The sequence below is a fragment of the Neomonachus schauinslandi genome, chromosome 9 (assembly GCF_002201575.2).
Source record: "Neomonachus schauinslandi chromosome 9, ASM220157v2, whole genome shotgun sequence".
NCBI lineage: Eukaryota > Metazoa > Chordata > Mammalia > Carnivora > Phocidae > Neomonachus > Neomonachus schauinslandi.
The window spans coordinates 28,559,389-28,577,233 of record NC_058411.1 but is presented as its reverse complement, the minus strand read 5'-3'; the positions used below and the strand labels follow the sequence as shown (position 1 = coordinate 28,577,233).

Here is a 17,845-nt window from a genome sequence, read left to right as displayed (position 1 = left end):
AAAAAAGTTTTTATGTTTGAGAAGGAAAGAAATGTGAGGAAAAAAATCATGAGATAGTGAGATTACATTATTTCCTGTTTTAATTTGACTATTTTTATCACTAGAACAGAAACCCCTCAAGTTACCTCCTAAGCCCTGCCCAAACATGGTTCTACCTCCCTATAGCTTTGCTTTGTACATGGATCCTCAGTGGCTTCCTCTGACCTCTCTGTGACCCTTGGATATCATGATAATGGGGACAGTCCTTCACATTTCCTAGTTCTTTTTTTTTAAGATTTTATTCATTTATTTTGAGAGAGAAGGGTGAGGGGGGTACAGAGGCAGAGGGAGAGAATCAGACTTCCTGCTGAGCGCAGAGCCTGACAGATGCGGGGCTCGATCCCACGACCCTGAGGACCCCAGCCGAAACCAAGAGTTGAGCGCTCAATTGACAGCCACCCAGGTGCCCCCCAATTTCCTAGTTCTGATTGCTGGAGGGAAAAAAATCTGCCAGCCAATTTGTTTGTATATAACAGCAGCAGGAACAATAGTAAGAGCGAGCACGGACTCAGCACCCGCCACATGGTGTCTTGCCTGGAGTCCCCACAACAGGTAAACAGTAGTGTCGTCATTGAACAGATGAGGAAACTGAGGCACAGAGGAGTTAATGAACTTGCTCGAGGTCACACAGCAAGTGGGTAGCAGAATTAGGGTCAGAACCCAGACAGCAGGCTCCAGAGCTGTGGTTTTCATCACTCTGCTCTCGGGGAGTGACTGCAAGTAGCTCTTTGCCTGTGAGGGAAGGTAGTGCGTTCATTGACTAGCCCAGGAGCCAAAGCCCAGAGAGACTTGGACCAGAGTCACAGTCACCGAGGGAAGCGCACAGACACATCTGGTGTGGTGTGCCTTTGCACCCTCTGCCCCTTGGCTAGAAGACTTTTTATTTCATTTTTCATTTCTTTATCTCTCCCTCATTCGCTTTCACTCTTGCTCTTTTTCTGGTTTCTTATCCGGAAATGAAAAAAACCTTATAAAAAGTAATAAAAGTCTGGGGCACCTGGGTGGTTCAGTCAGTTAAGCGTCTGCTTCGGCTCAGGTCATGATCCCAGGGTCCTGGGATCGAGCCCCACATCGGGCTCCCTGCTCTGCGGGGATCCTGATTCTCCCTCTCCCCTCTCCCCCATTCGTTCTCCTGCATGCTCTCTCTCTCAAATAAATAAATTGAATCTTAAAAGAATAAAATTAAAAATCTTTTTAAAAAGTAATGAAAGTCTTTTGTGACTTTTATATTTTGCTTATTATAAAAAGTTCAAACTAGTCAGATGAACATAACAAAGCAAAGTCTCTCTCCCCGCCATCCAATCTCACTTTCCAGAAAGAATCTTTGTTTATAGTCTAATGCCGTGGTTCCCAAACTGAGCCAGGGCACCCTGGACCACTGCAGGGAATTCACAGGGTCAACCCGGGCTAATCTGCATCCTTGAGGGAAACACCGTGACGTCTGACATGTGTCCGATACTGCATAAAGTACTAGCTTAACATACTTCACCGTTTTCAGCATTTCATATGACATTCTTTTCTTTGCAAATCTGGGTTTTCAGGGCAGTTGCTATGATAAAAGGCAAGTACTGTGCAAAAATCAAAATGGAACAGAAAATGAGCGTGTTGGGGTCCAGTTTGATTCCAAAGTTTGAGAAGATGTACAGCGCTCAACAGGCCCACATTGTAGTTATTTAAGAATGAAGTAAACATTGTTTTTTCTTTCAATTTATAGGTACTTTGTAGCTAGTAAGTTTTTAGGACATAGATATTTATTAAGTCCTTTGGACTTGACTATTTAAAAAACAAAGCTGTTACGTGGTCTTTTTGGCCCAGGGCCACCATGAAAAAGTTGCTAACACACTAAGGGTGCCATGAACTCAAGGAGTTTAGATTCTTATGGGTATACAGTATCATATTCTTTTGCATAAATGGATTCATTATATATACATTGTCCCATAATTTTTTAATTAATATATCATGGGAACACATATAAATCCCCCTTATCTTTTTCAGTAACTACACAGTGTCCCCTTGCATGAGTGTAGTATAATGTATTTAACCAGTCCCCAGGTCATAAACATTAAGGTTATATCCTTGGTTTTTTTTTTTGCTAGTATAAACAATGATGCAAAGAACATCCTTATACACAAGTCCAATTATTATTTTAGGATAAACTTCCAGGAGTGGAATTGCTAGGACTGGCATGTTTATTTTGATTTTAGTTCATATGGCCAGATTCCTCTTAAGCAAAATAATATCATTTTTTTCATGCCCACAGCTTAAAAGTGTACATTTCCCCACATTCCTCACCAACTCAAGCGTTATCCTCAACCGTTGTCAATCTTTGTTGTCTTTGCATGTGTGATAAGTTAAAGTAAAAATCTCATTTTTTTTCCACTTCTTTGTTGAAAGACTTGAGAATCTTTTCTCATGGTTGATATTCATTTTTCTCTTGTGACTCGACTGTTTTGTGTTCTTCACCCACTTTTCTAGTGGTGTATTTTGCTTTGGACATTGGGATAGAAAACAGTTACATTTACTTGGATTATAGATTTTATCTTTTCCTGATATTTCATGTTTTCCCAATCTCGTTCTTCTTGTTTCTTTTCCTCTTCCCTGATTTTTGCTTTATTAATCAAGTTTTGTATTAGCTTTCCTTACTCTAGTTTCTATGCTAATCATATTTACTATTGTTTTAATTTTTAATCAATGGCATCAATTCATGCAAATAATAATAAATTATGTAAAATAAAAAATGGTAATTTCCCTTTGCCTCCTCCAAATCCCATTCTTCTTGATAGGTATATTAACCTGATATATTTTAAACCAACATTTTGAGACTTAATATTTCTCCTTCAACATTAAAAGAAAAATAGTTTGTAGATGAGTATCTTCTTTCTAATAGTTCTAACGTGCCCTACATCATCCCTTCTAATCTGATCCAAGAATTTAAATCTTTCCTTAACTCAAGGGATTTTTCTCTCTCTCTCTCTCTCTTTTTAATCATAATACTCTTTTTTCTGTTTTATCCTCTCTTCTCAGGAAATTCTCTCGTAGAAACTCTGAGCCTCTGGGATGGAGCAGCCGTATCTCTTTATCTTTTTCTCTTTTATAATTCCCATCTCTTAGTCTTTTTATGTTATATTCAAGAATAGAATTCCTTATATTACTCTTCAGAGCTTCTGACTTGGTGTTCAGTAATGTCTATTCTGTGATTTTATACTTCATGAGTTTTTCTTTTCCTACTGAGTTTTGGGAGGGCCTGTTGACAATCGTGCTTTTCATTTCCAAGAATTCTTACTATTTCTTGGACTCCTTTTTCTTAGTAGCCTCCTCTGTCTTTTTGATATTTATCCTCTTAAATCCCCCTGAGGGTGTGATACAGGTTTGGTTTGGTTTTGTTTTCATACTTCCCCTCTATTTCTGACATAGTCTGTTTCATTGGGGGGTCATTTATCACAGAATCAATCACTGTGACTAATCACCGTTTAGAGCAGATCAGTCCGTCTTTTCATATACCCAGCAATTTGAGGGACTGTTGGTTTTCATAAGTGAAGCTCTTGGCTGTCAACTCCGGCCATACATTAGAACCACCTGGAGAGTTTATTAAAAAGCAAACAACAACAACAAAAACAATGCCCAGTCCCCTCCCTAGGACAATTAAATCAGAATTTTTGGCAGTGGGGCATTGGTTTGTCTGTTTGTCTGTTTGTTTGTTTTTCATCTGTCCAAGTGATTCTAAAGGGCAGCCCTGATCCAGACAGACTGGCTTGTAGCTGATGAGGATTCCCTCAGTAACTGGTCAGGGCGGGGGGGTGGCGGCGGGCGGGGTAGGGTCCGTGGTTTTCAAAACACAGGGTACATCAGAATTACCTGGGTTGCTCATTAAGAAAACAGATGCCCCAGGGTGGTTCTGGGTGTCTGTATTTCTGGCAAGTGTTCTAGGTGGTTCTGCGCACAGCAGTTTGAGAAGTCCTTGTGTGGTTCACAGAGTCCCCACCGTCCACCCCAATGCAGGCTCTCCTCTGAGCCGTCCACATGGCTGTAGGGTTTCACCTGAGAATGTTTTGGGGGGCCATAGGTCAGTCAGCAGGGTCCCTCTGGGTCCTGGCCATGTGAGTCAAGAGCAGACTGAGAGACTGGGTCCCCTCTCAGAGCAGGACAGGTGGTAGAGCTCCACAGTCCCTTAAGCCGGGTGTTCTGCTCTGTCTCAGATCCTGACGGGGTTTCTGAAGTTCTTCAGTTTCCTCTCCATGGTGCTCCCAATAAGTCCATTCTTCTCCCTTCGGCTGAGGGGCCTTAGGGAGCCTGATTAGACTGCAGAAACCAATGAAAAGTAGGGAAAAGGCCAGAATGTCTTTAGAAGTTTCTCTGCTTTGCTGAGATGCTTTTCCCCTCTCTATTGGCTGTTCTCCCCGAGATTACAGAGGCACTACTCCCTGGTTTTATTACCCATATTAGCAGCTGGCCAGAAAACACCCCCCATTTGCTCAGGAGACCCTCTCTGCCATAGGGAACCTCTGGTCCATATTTGTTTTTGTTTTTTTTTTAATCTGGTCCATATTTCTGAGTTTCTTCCATATGTCCCCGTCCAATGCCCACCAACTGCCTCTACTTCCAGTCCTGCTGCTCAGAGCTTGGGGTTTTCCCAGGCTTCTGTTGGGGACCCAGCTAATTTCTTTTCAGATGGCCCCAGAGACATAGGTGGTTCTCAATCAGTTGATACCAGTTCAGTCCATCTGCTTTATACCTGCCCCAAATTCCTCAAAGTTTATCATCTGCTGATAACAAATTTCTTTGCCTCTACATACTACCTATTTGTTTGTTTTCTTTGTAACTTTATTTTACTGAACTCCAGACTCTTGCGTGTTGCCTCTTCCTGGCCTGCTTCCTCAGAACCTCTCCTGGCTGGTTTCCCTTCTCCTTCAAGTCTCACTCAGCATTGGTGACCCTTCCTCAGAAAGGTCTGCTTGATCACTCACTCTCTAGTGGTCACCCCATCCATCCAGCTATTTATCACATCCTCCCCCTGGTTCTCTTTCTAGTTAGGACTTAAAATAGGACTTAAACAGGACTATGCCTGACACATAGTAGGCATTCAAAAAGTATAGATTGGATGGAGCCTAGATGAAGGAATGACTATTTCAAATATGTATTGAGAACTTACTATGTGCTGCATTCCAAACAAAAAAAGGTCTCTCAAGATACAAATGTAGCAAGGTGTATAAAACATGCTATCCTATCTCCCAGCCCCGGGATTCCTTCTCATTTGGCAAAGGACATGGATAAGTCACTTAGGCACAAAAATCAGTCTCAGAGGGCAGGGGTGCTGGCAGAGACTCAAACAAGGGGAAGGACTTGTGACATAAGAAAATGAGAAGAACGTACTTTTTGTTTCTGAGAGGGGAGACCTAAGCGCAGTGAGAGGCAGGGGAGGGCAGAGTGACAGGAGAGACCAGGAAGAGCCCTAGTACTGCAGAGTCCAAGGACTTTGCAAAAGCAAGAATGCCAAGTATGTGATTTTTTAAATGTTTGCTGCTGGGTGGTGCAATATGTACCCCCTTCTCAAGACCTTTGAATCTCAGTAAAGCCTTCCACCCCTCAAACACCTGATAGGAAGAAGAATTGGGGTGAAGATGGGTGGAGGTTTGTGGGAGGCTTGTGGCAGAGTGGAGGCAGCAGGTAAGAAAGTAGGACTCCCCTTGGGAATTCATGTTAGTCTGAGATGGGCTTTGATTTCTATGGGTCCAGGCAGACTCATGACGATGTCCAGAGCAGGGGCCTCACACACAATGTCTGAATTCTACAGAGTTCATCATTCTGTCTCTGCCATGTGGAGGTTACAGAGGGCCCAGTGGAAGACAGCAGCAGGACTTAACAGGATAACTGGCAAGATGATATGGGATATAGCATAAATAATAGAAAATTGTGTTTTCATCCTTTCTGCTTCTCAGATAAACTATTAGATCTAGAAATCCAAGGATGAGAAATCATCTGTTCAGAGAGCAATATAAGGCTACCCTTTTAAGGATGGGCAAACTACATCTCAAGTCTATCCAATGAAAATTCTGAGAAATCTTAAAGAAAAGGGTGATAGCCAGGGCTCACCGTGGAGGAAAAATCAGCCAAAAGTTGCCAGGTTGCAGGTGGAGAGAACTGTGTAGTTTAAACACCACCAGGAGAGTGTCTCAGGGAGGTCTCTGGGAAGTATTCCTGGCCGTGCCATTAACCAGATAGTGGGTCTAACAAAAACGTGGCACTGCCAGAATTGTGGTTCATAAATTGCTCCCTCCATAATTTGCTCTGATTTGGGTTTAGCTTTCTTTCTCCGCTGGACATCAGGTGCATGAGCCAAGAGCCGCAAGGAACCTGGTTTATCCTCTTTGGCCGTAGGTATCCACAACCAGCCACCCCGACCTGCTGAGAGGCAGCAACTATCCCCAGACTGCCTATGCCTAGCAAGTCTGATAGAACTATTAGTCCAGCATATTAGTCAAGCTCCTTCCCTGTCGTGGTCAGTCTCCAAATATGGCCCCATCTGTGCCTTCCCTCTTTGTTCACATGGGCTACTTCTTACATCAGGAGGGGACACCTCCCTACCTTTTCACCTGGGCTGGCTGTGGTACCTAATTTGACCAATAGAGTGTGGCAGAACTAACATTCTGAGAACAGGTCATAAAGCAGCTCTATGTCTTCTACCTCAGTCATTTAAAAACATTTGCTCCTGAAATATTTCATCTTGGAGCCCACTGACCATGCTTTGAGAATCCCAGGCCATTGATGAGGCCATGTCATCAAGAGTCCCAGCTGAGCTCCTGGCAAACAACCAGGATCAATTGCCATGCGAGGAGCCATCTTGGTTGTGCAGCCCAGTTGAGCTTTCCGGTGATCCCCAAACTTTGCACCCCCAGCTTCTGGCTACAACTACTTGAGACCCCACATGAGAACCACCCAGCTGAGTCCAGTCAACCCAGGGGACAGTGACAAAGAATAATAAATCACCATTTTAAGCCAAAGTTTGGGGATGATTTGTTACACAGCAATACATACCTGGACCGCTCCCCATCAGAGTAGGCAGGACCCTCAGGCTGTTCTTGGGGCATCAAATAAAATTGCCATTGTTCCTGTAATAGCCTTGACTCTAAAATGGCATCTTTGGATATTTCCTGTTTAAGGAATTGTCCCTTGTTTCATAATTTTTCTCACGACTCAAAAGTCTTTTCTTTTTTTTTTTTTTTTAGATTTTATTTATTTCTTTGACAGAGAGATAGAGAGAACACACAAGTGGGCAGAGCGGCAGGCGGGGGGTGGGGGCGGGGAGAAGCAGGCTCTCTGCTGAGGAGGGAGCCCGATGCGGGGCTCGATCCCAGGACCCCGGGATCATGACCTGAGCTGAAGGCAGCCACTTAACTGACTGAGCCACCCAGGCACCCCTCAAAAGTCTTTTCAAGATGAATTATGTCTTTCTCCAAATCTTAGTTTGGGCATCAAATGTGGGAAATGTAGTGGAAGACAAGGTCATGGGAAAAAAAGAGAAGGCTTTAGAGACAGACACACCCAGGTACCAATTCCAGACTGCCTTTTACCAACTGTGTGGCTTTGGGCAATCTGACCTGCCTTGAGCTCTGGACATCTGAATACAAATCTCCACCTTGCTGGCTTATATTGAGATTCAAAGGGACCACTGTAAGGAAAGCCCCTGGCACCATGCCTATCACTATACTGGCCCTGCAGAAATGAATGTTTTATAGATGGTTGCTTCCTCTGAATCTCTCTTTCTTATTCTCAATGTGGGAGATTTCTACCAAGCTCTTAGGTTGGGAGATCAGCTGGAATGAAAGATGGACTCCCTTGGAGAGCCACCTGTCTATGCCTTGTTGGTTTGGGCTGCCCAGTGGGGTATAGGAATTTGGTAAGAATCAGTGGACACAGAAGACAAATTGGAGTAGAGAAAAGGCATCCAGCTAGCAATTAGAAAGTCCTGTCAGGATAAGGACATATCACCCCATCACTATACACATTTTCTTATTGATTTCCTCTTAGTGTTGAACACTTGCTGTGTGAAAACGCTAAGGTGAATACAAAGATGCATGAGACATGGTCTCTGCCCTCAAAGAGCTGACAAGATAGCTGGAGAGACAGTGACATACCCTTGGAAAGCTAAACGATGGTGCAAACTGTAAGCAAACATAGTCATACGGAAGCATTTCTATGCAATGGTTGAAAACAAAGGGGCTATGAGTTCCATGAGTTGTTTGTTTCAGTTAGGCCACGGTGAAGTTATTGTACCAGTCACCTGGTGATGGTGCAGGTCCAGGCCACAGCATGACCCTGGCAGAAAGATCCTGCCATTCTCTGGGACTTACATTTGCTGCTATCCTCAACCCCAGGAAGACTTCTCCATACACAACACTTTCCGTCCCCTGGAAAGCTATCAAGTGTGATGGGTGCTATGGCTTGCATTTGAGAGAATCCAGGATCTGTCTTTCTGTCTTGTTGTAAAAGGCCCAGCCTGGAACTTTGGGAGAGATCTTTCACAGAAGTCCCCAGGTTTGACCTGATGGGCTTGGTCTTCCACAGTGACCCTGCTGGGCTAACAGGTGCCGAGTTGTGCACAAGATTCTCCCAAGCCCCAAGCACACAATCTCAGAATTAGAAGATCCTGCTGCTGCTGGTTATGCCTTGCAGTGCAAAAATAGAAGGGTTGGGTTTGAATCACTTAAATCCAGAGCTGTGCCTTCCAGTACAGTAGCCAGAGCTACATGGGGCCACCTCAGCATCAACTTTCATGATTTATTTTTTTTTTAAGATTTTTTGTTTTTTGACAGAGAGAGACACAGTGAGAGAGGGAACATAAGCAGGGGGAGTGGGAGAGGGAGAAGCAGGCTTCCCGCGGAGCCCGGAGCCCGATGCGGGGCTCGATCCCAGGACCCTGGGATCATGACCGGAGCCGAAGGCAGAAGCTTTACGACTGAGCCACCCAGGCGCCCCAACTTTCATGATTTAAAATGAAATAAAATTTAAAAATCAGTTCCTCAGTCACACTAGCCATATTTCAAGTGGTCAAGAGCTACACAGGTCTAGAGGCTTCCATATAGAGGGAACAGATACAGAATACTCGTATCATAGCAGAAAGTTCTACTGGGCAACACTCAGCTGGAGCTCTTTGTTTTTCCAAACCTTTGAACACATACACCCTCTTCCCCCTTCTCACTGAGTGTAATTTTCTAAGATAAGTATTGAGAATATATCAACTCCATGATTTTATTCACTTAATGCCTATTAGAGATAAGAAATATGTGTCAGTTTTTTAAAAAGAGGGAAAGTAAGATCGCCAGACCCATGCTCCTCGAAGTTTAAGGAGCACTTAACTCACCCAGGGATCTCATTGTGCTGTGGATTCTGATTCCCCATGTCTGACGTGGAGCCTAAGAGTCCACCGCTGGTCCCCAGACCACTCCTTGCATATGACGGTTATGGCGTGTGGCTTGTGACCTAGGACCCTGTTGCTACTTAAAGGGTCAGGCGAATAAATACACAAGTGAACTGCAAATGGAAAGACAGAGCTGAAGGAACTAGTCTCATCTTCCCACAGCGGAAGAATAAGACCAACCCCTGCTTTGGTCTGAGGAGGGTCACATGGGTGTGGGACAGCACAGCCGGGCTAAGGGCTGCACTCTGGAGCCACATTTGTCTGGACTCGTCTTGACTCCATCACTTCCTAGTGTGTCTCTGGGCAAATGATCACTAGGCCTCAGTTTCCCTATGTGTAAAATGGGGCCAATACTAGTACATTTTTTTTACAGAACAGTTGTGAAGACCCAGTGAGTCAGCAGAGTTAAGATGCTCGGAACAATGGCCAGAGCATCGGATACGCTGACTAGGTGGTTGTTCAATGGACACAACATTCTGCCTCTAAGCAAGTGATAGGGTTCATCCTGGATGAGCTGATGCATTTCTGACCACTCGTATGTCACTTGGATCTAAATAAGACAAGAAGTGTAGAGTTGAGGGTTGGGCTATTAACGGACAGGCAGGGTCCAGGGAAGCCAAATAAATGGGGTCGTTGCATTTCCTGTAGACAGCAGCCATTTGGCAGGTCTCCTGGTGACCTTCACCTAAACGTGGCCCCTTTGAAATGCCTTCTCTAAAGAGACGTTTTACTGTTGGCTGAGGTTGTGCCGACTCTGCATGTGGAGTTTGTGCAGGTTTTACCAAATCTATCACTTAAATTTGAGACATTGCCCTTCGGCGTGTGGCAGCAAAATAGATTTGAGTTGTTGGAGGGAATAGGACACCGGTTTTTGCCTAGCATTGATCATTTTCTTAAACCTTTTTCTCCCCCAAAAGCAAAGAACCCAGCCAGCAGCGAGTCAAGAGATGGGGCTTCTCTTTCGACGAGGTATTGAAGGACCAGGTGGGGCGGGACCAGTTCCGGAGATTCCTGGAGTCCGAGTTCAGCTCAGAAAACCTCAGGTAACTCTCTCAAAGGTTGCAGCCATGTGCAAAAGGTGTATGAGGAGATGTGCATATTCAACCTCCCATTCCACCCTCCCCCCCTTTCTCAATAAAAACGTGATGGTGCAGATTCATATCCCCACTAATCTGGCTAAGGCAGAAGTGGAGAAGGACAAACTTGATGTGCAGCTCAGGCATCCCCATGTGGGCACTTCCCCAGACCAGCATTTTCTGTTCTGTAGGTCCAGATGACATTTGTTCAAGTTGTTGGAAACATGTCTCCCATGATAAGTAAATGATCAAATGGGTCTGATGACACCTTGCATTAACTGAAACCAGGAACCATGAAGCTGCAGAGTGGAAAGGCAGCTCAGAGACTGTCTCCTTCAAAACTTCTCAGTCGGGGGTCCCAAATACTTGACAAGCTAACCAGAGAAAAAGAGGGATCCCTGAGCTCATTTTAGAATTTCAAAAAGCCAAAGGATATACATTTCAATACCTGGAGACGTATCTGTAAAAACTAATTAAAACATGCTTTTCCTTTTGGGGGGATTCTATCAACCCTCTGTTGCTGTGGTCACCTGCTGCCAATGAGAACACATCGCTGTCGCTGTTGGTCTCCAGCTAATCAAGATGAGGGGAAATGTAGTGATGTATTAATAATTACTGTTCAATAGGAGGAAAAAGCAAAACTTTCAAAACATGAGGTCCATTGAGAGAGGGGGAAAGGGAAAGCATTCAGTGGGAGAGGGTCCGTTGTCATGAAAACTTGGGAAACTTGTGGTTTATTCAGGGTTCCGTTGTATTAGAATGGACACAGAGACCTAATGGGTCTGAGCCCCCTGAATGATCTGAGCAAACCGGTGACTTCTCAGACGTAAAGCTCAGGATCTTTTCTTGGCACCAGGTTCTTTTTTTGCGTGCTGGGTTAATTCCCATCTTCCAGTGGTATTTTTTTCAGAAAGGGTGGTTTTATTCATTTTCTAAATGTTTTTTAACTTTAAAAAGTCAGGGCATAGACTGTGGGCAAAGGACTGTCCACTCCAGTGTTAATGTGCAAGGACCATGTAATTTATTTGACAGTAGAGACCATATCAGTCCCATACATCAATCAAGCACTATTTATCACACACCTAGGCTGCATCAAGCCCTGCAAGAGTCTGCTGAGGGAGGCAAACAAGTCAAGATGCATGATCTTTGCCTACCATGATCTTGTAGGTCCTTGAGGAAAAAAACACAAGAAACTATTAAATCGTTACATGAATATAAATGAGTATAAACTCTAAGAACTGTTTTGGAAATGTTTTTTTTTTCTCTTCTTTTTTTTTTTAAGATTTTATTTATTTTTTTGACAGAGAGAGACAAAGCGAGAGAGGGAACACAAGCAGGGGGAGCGGGAGAGAGAGAAGCAGGCTTCCCACCGAGCAGGGAGCCCGATGCGGGGCTCGATCCCAGGACCCTGGGATCATGACCTGAGCCGAAGGCAGACGCTTAACCGACTGAGCCACCCAGGCGCCCCTGGAAATGTTTTTAAAAGGGAGGGTTGAATGTAAGCCAGAGCAGGCAAATCATAAGCTGGTCTTTGAAGAATACACAGGATACAGATAGACAAACGAGAAGGAGGGAGAGTATTCTAAGCGAGAAGACCCTATGAGCGAAGGTGTGGCAGTGGGGCTCTCCCACATCACACAGCCTCAGGGGGACGTGTAGATGCCAGTTAACGATATGTATCGATGCCTTTCCAGGCAACCAGGAGCTTACTGTACAACAGATAAGGCTGCATATCTGATGCCAGGTCAGGACACAAGAGTTCTTTCCTGAGGCGGAGCCATTGTTCTGAACACACCTCCCAGCTTTGCTTTGATTCCGAGTCAAGCATCTGTACCAGAAGGCTTGTGGTTCAGACCAGCCTCCGGGGCTGTGCGTGGACGAGGCGGGTCCTGACCAGGAAGCCACGCCCCCTGTGAGCCACGCCCTCTGTGAGCCACGCCCTCTGTGGCGGGCAGGATGCACTCAGGCAGCCCCTCTGCGCGCAGGCTCACCCCAGGACCCACACGGAGCTCGGTCCCCGTGAGCCGACCGTGGGAGTCTTTCCCATTTCTCCTTCTCATTCTGTCCCCTGCGGGCCCCCCCAAAATAAAGTGACATAGAGGCCTCCTTTACCTGACTATTTCTCAGCCCATGCGTGGCCTTATGACTCTCTGCCACCTGCACCATTACAGTGACTTTGAAAAACCACCACGGGGCCCCGGTCATTTTGAGGGTCATTTTGAGCGGGAGCATCGCTGGCTCAGCACCTCCGTGCCCAGTCTGGGCGCAGCCGGAGCCACACATCGGTTCAGACTAGCGTAACGAACACACATTTACCCTTAAGGCCAGGGGGGCAGGGAGGAGTATGTCCTTGGTGGGGCTTCAGCACCTCATCCTGCCATTACCTCCTGTGCCTCGGCCAGCTCCTTCATTCTGTGGCGGGGGGCTGCACTTGGGTGAAAGGGTGGGGGAACACCTGTGAGTGGGCCAGTGACTCATTTACACCCCCAGCAAGAATGCATAAATCCACACTTGAAGAGGGACCCCCTCTGATCCATGACAGGAGAGAGGATAAAGAAACTAGAACAGCCGGAGATAAAAAGTACAGCCCAAGAGCTTATAAAATCCTCTCTGGAGGCCCAAGTTCCACTTTTACGATATTCAGCATAATTGGACATGTAGGGGGAAAGTTTGGTTTGACATCACACAACTCCTTAGGACTCGTCAGTCATCCATAACCATGTGGTTCCTCCCCTCCCCTTTGCATTCACTCCTCCAGCCACAGAGAGTGGCTTAGCAGCCCCCATGACCCAGGGCCCAAGGACTCAGCTGAGGAGGGCAGCCGTGGGCACCCTGCTGATGTGCCTCCACCACGTCCCGTGAATGGCGCCCGCTGGAGCTGTAGAAGCAGCATAACCCAGGGATCCTGCCCGTCTGTTGCCTTGGCCGTGCTAGGGATCATCTCTTCTCCCCAGGACAGACCAACAGCCCCGGCAACTGGCATCAGGGGATGGGAGAAAAAAGAGACCAACCAGAACTCAACTGGATCCATTGCAAAGGGCATCTCCATTTCATCTTCCCATACGCCCTCGCATCTCTCTAGCAAAAGGGGTACTTAGATCGTAACCTTTTAGCACAGCCCCAGTTAAGTAGCCAAGTGGTTGAACCTATACCTAGAGCTTCAGAGAGCAGCACAGAGGAGCCCCCAAGACACACAGAAATCACTCTCACAACAGCAAAGCATCACCCTGGATCCTTTAAGGAAAGACGTCTATGATAATACAATGTAAGTTCAAGTCCCCTTTCATGGTGAGGTCATGGAGGGAGGGGCGTCAGCTTCAGGGCCCAGAGAGGGCATGGCCAGTGCATGTTGCTGCAGCCGGCACAGCGTGAGAACCTGCGCTCTCTGTGGCACCCTGAGCTGGGGCACCCCGTTCACACGCACGGGGCCCCTGAGACAGCTGTTTGCTGGGGGCCTGCACAAGGCACGCGGGCTGTCATCCATAAGGCGAGAAGCAGGGGCGTCAAGTGCATTATCTGACTTCGTCCTCCCTTCTCTGTGCATTTTCCCAGAATGGTGACAGGAGTCCCTCGTCCACATTTGCCCCCTTCCCATCGCCCCTATGCCCACCTTGGTCCCTCCCCGCACGATGGTCTCTGCTGCCCAGCAGGGCATGAGTTAAAACTCAAAACCCACAGCAAAGAGCGTTGCCCGTACATTTTTTATGAGCTGTAACGTCTCCTGAGAGAACGTGGTTGTTCTTCTAACCTGCAGATTGATTATCCCAGTTCCACACAGTGTCAGCTGAAGGGAGAAGCAATTAAAGAGCACACGGGGGAGTTGCCAGGTTTGCCTGGAGAGCTCCCGGCTCCGAGAGTTGCCCCCAGTCCTGGGAGGACCTGGGAAGGTTCACGAGGCCCAGCGGGACTCCCCACTAACCAAACACATGATTAATCGGAACAGAGGTGGCTCGCGCGTCGCCGTGACAATCTGTGGCACTTCAGCCACTGCCCCCGGAAAGAGCGTACCTCAGCGGCCGCCGTGGGGCTGGTGCTTGTGGCCGCCTTGGGCCCCGGACGATTTCCACCCCACCAGGGACCCGGTCAAGTTGCCTCTGTCCTTCTTGAGTCTCTGCTGACCAGCAGAGGGCACAGAAAGCCTTCCTTCAGCATCGAGTTTGCTTTTTCTCTGGGAATGAACTAAAAGCTAGATTTTTCTCAGCCATGAAAATCTTAGTTTATGAAAAAAGTAGGGAAACTAAGAACTGCGGGGCTGCCTAGAACCCCTGGCAAGGGGGAGAGGGCCCAGGGCTGCGCAGTGTTCCTGCGTCCAGCCTGCCTCGAGGAGAAAATCCCACTCCTCGTCCGCACCGCGGTCCTGGGGACAAAGGAGGCCATCGGGACTACCCCCTCCCCTCCGGGTTCCCCCCAACACGGCTGCTGCTGGGCCCTGGGGCGTCAGAGGCCCCCCCGCCGCTTCCCCGCCCAGGCCAGTTCCGGCCTGCGTTCCTGAGCCATCCCCATGCATCACATGCTGGCGCACGGGCTGCCTCCCCACGCTCTGAGGACTCCAGCGAAGTAGCACAGATGGTCTCCCTGATACCGGCAAGTCCTTGTGGCCTGCCAGTCACGACAGCCCTTCTGCTGCAAGCCACGGAGGCTTAGTGCAGAATGGGCGGATTTGCAGCAGGCATCTCCCCTCGCCCTCCCCGCTGGCGTCCTCCAGGAGGAGCCCGTACCTGCAGGGCTTTCCATAAGGCAGAAACTGCCCCAGCCTCCCTGGGCCAGCACCCGCCCTGGGTGTGTGGCAGGGAGGTGCGCGGGCCCCCAGCGAGGGGAGTGTGGCTGGGACACCCGGGCTGGGGGTGGGGGTGGGGGTTGCGGGGCCTCGGAACTCAGCACTCCCGCCTCAGGCCTGTGGGCTCACAGATGGCAAACGCGAACCAGAGCCTGTTCTGAATTTCAAATTGACACAAAGGTTCTTCGAAGCCGGTGATGGTAAACACATATGGGATGTCAGGATGCTGTTGTGACAGCATTTTTGCTGTTACCTGAGAAGGATAAGGCAGGTCACCTCCGAGGCAGACAGAAGGCTGAGAGGGTCCCTGCGAGGGCAGGGAGGAAAGACGGCTGTCTAAGGAATGTCATCTCCTCCTCTGCTTCTAACTGGCCTGTGGTTTCTCCTCGTACTTTTATTTTTAAAAAGTCTTGATTTGTGGCAAAGGGAACCTTTTTAATTTTTATGTAAAAGTTTGTTACATTTGATTCTGAAATCTCCCTTTACATCCACTTTAGACCTTCTCTATACCCAGCTGAGTGATGTGCATGACTGTGGCTCCCAAATCATTCTCCCAAAGGGACTCTGAGGCCTCGGGAACCCTAGGAGCCTGCCCAGCTCCAAAGCTGCTGGGAGCTTCCAGGGCCCTCCCGGAGCTTGAGAGCTCCTCCTCAGAGCAGCCTGGAACACGGGACAGAAAGTGACAGAAGGTGACCCCCCACATGACATTGATTGAGGGAGCAGGAAATTGCCCGGGAACGATCCATGTGTGTGAGAAACTGCAGGGTCCGGTAGGCTTGGGAAGGATGCTGGCCCAGAGAAGCTGCTTCCAGCCGGGGGACTTGGCCCAGAGGCGACTCCCTGAGGGAGGGCCCTTCTCCCATCAGCCCCAGCACATGGCTGCCAAAGACTCACCAACTCAGTCTTTGGTGAGTTGCCCACTAGCACTCTTTCCGGTCCTTTGAAAAACCCACACCGGCTTCCTTCTTTAGAGCTGGGTTTCCTAAATCCCACCTGCCCATCAAACCCTGCTGTCCTGACAAAGAAAGCCTATAGGCGCTGTCATCGCCAGATGACCATTTTCATCTTTGTGTCCCAGCCACCTCCTTCATTCCATGGCAGACCTCGAGGGCGGGACGGAGAGACCTAAGGACCCAGAGGCATGGGGTTGGGAGGTGGAAGAGCCCCACTCCCCAGCTAAGGCTCCGAGTACCTCCTGCCTTTGCACTTTGCTCAAAGAACCCTTGCTGTTCTCTCCCCGGTAGCCAGAGGACGTGAGCACCAGACCTGCGGAAGCAAGAAAGCAGGCTGGTGTTGAGGGGCAGGTGACGACAGATGGCAGGAGCAAGAGCCCCTGGCAGTTTCTGCCCAGCCCCCCGGGAGAAAGCCCCGTCCTAATCTTGTGGCTGCCCCCTTGACCCCTCCACCACTCCCACCCACGGGACCTGAAAGCATTTCTGTTACACCTGGATGGGAAGTTCTTCAGACCCATGTCACATACCCTGCCACCCACTTTGTACCCATTTTACAGATGAAGAAAGATGCCCAGAAAGGCATAATTCCAAGAAGTGGCATAGGCAAGATGAGGACAGAACTGTGTTTCCTGGTCTTCTGGTCAAGTGAGGTCATGAAATCTCCTTCCCGGCCTCTCGCTCTTCAGGACCAACAAGGGAACCATGAGGATTTCCTTTAAAGAGAGTATTTGAATCCCAAATGGCAAAGCAGGGGAAGAGTTGGGAGTCCAGAAGCCCCTGTACGCAAACATCTCTCCTTGTAGAAATGGAGCTGTATTACCGCAATTGGCCACTGAGTGGCGCCTTTGGGCCATGCACTTGGCTCCAAAGACAATTCTAAGAACAGCAACAGAAAAACATGCTTAACCTTTAAAAAAAGGGGCGGGGTGGGGGGGGAACAAGTACATCTTACTTTGGGCGCAATTCGATGACAGATTGAATGCACTTTCCACCGTGTCGTGGTCCAGCTTCTCTTGTCCCTGCCCTTTCATTGACTTGAGTATGTGTGAATACTAAGGCTATGGGAACTACATAGCCTGGGGCCTGTCCTCATGTCTCATTGATGGGGACATGGGCCTGTCTTGTTCACAAGGCACCAAGTGTGCTACTCAGATCTGGGCCCTGCTGCAAGCCCTCCCGGGGGCAGCCTCGGAAACCATCCTCACGACCAGGGAGCTGTTGTCCAAGCTTAGCCCCATGTGCTTCAGCTCTCAGCAGAAAAGAGCTCACACCCAGCTCTTCCAACAGCCGCTGCCATGCTGATGCTGAGGAATTCATGAAAGGCACATATGGAAGTGAGCAAGAGGTTTCTCTCTCCAGTGCTCCCTGGAGAATCTTTTGGCATAGATGTTCCCCATGTATGCCTCTTCAGCTTTGTTCCTCATGAGCCCATCTTCAAGCCAACAGCCATTTATTGAGCACCTACTATATGCTAAGTATCATGCTGGACACCGACCTTGCAAATTGGCTGCCTTTCCATCTGCAACATGAATAGCTGGGTCCTCCCAGCTCAGATATTCTCTATGATCCCAAGATTCTATCTGCC

At 47.9% G+C, this 17,845-nt stretch overlaps 1 protein-coding gene across 1 annotated transcript in view; it reads left to right on the top strand.

Annotated features, from left to right (window-relative positions):
* The window catches only part of RGS6 (regulator of G protein signaling 6), a 541,585-nt gene that overhangs the window by 484,149 nt on the left and 39,591 nt on the right, over window positions 1-17,845 (top strand). Inside the window, exon 14 of the mRNA XM_021679541.2 lies at window positions 10,372-10,497. Coding sequence (XP_021535216.2) covers window positions 10,372-10,497 — 126 coding nt within the window. The remainder of the gene's footprint in view (window positions 1-10,371; window positions 10,498-17,845) is intronic.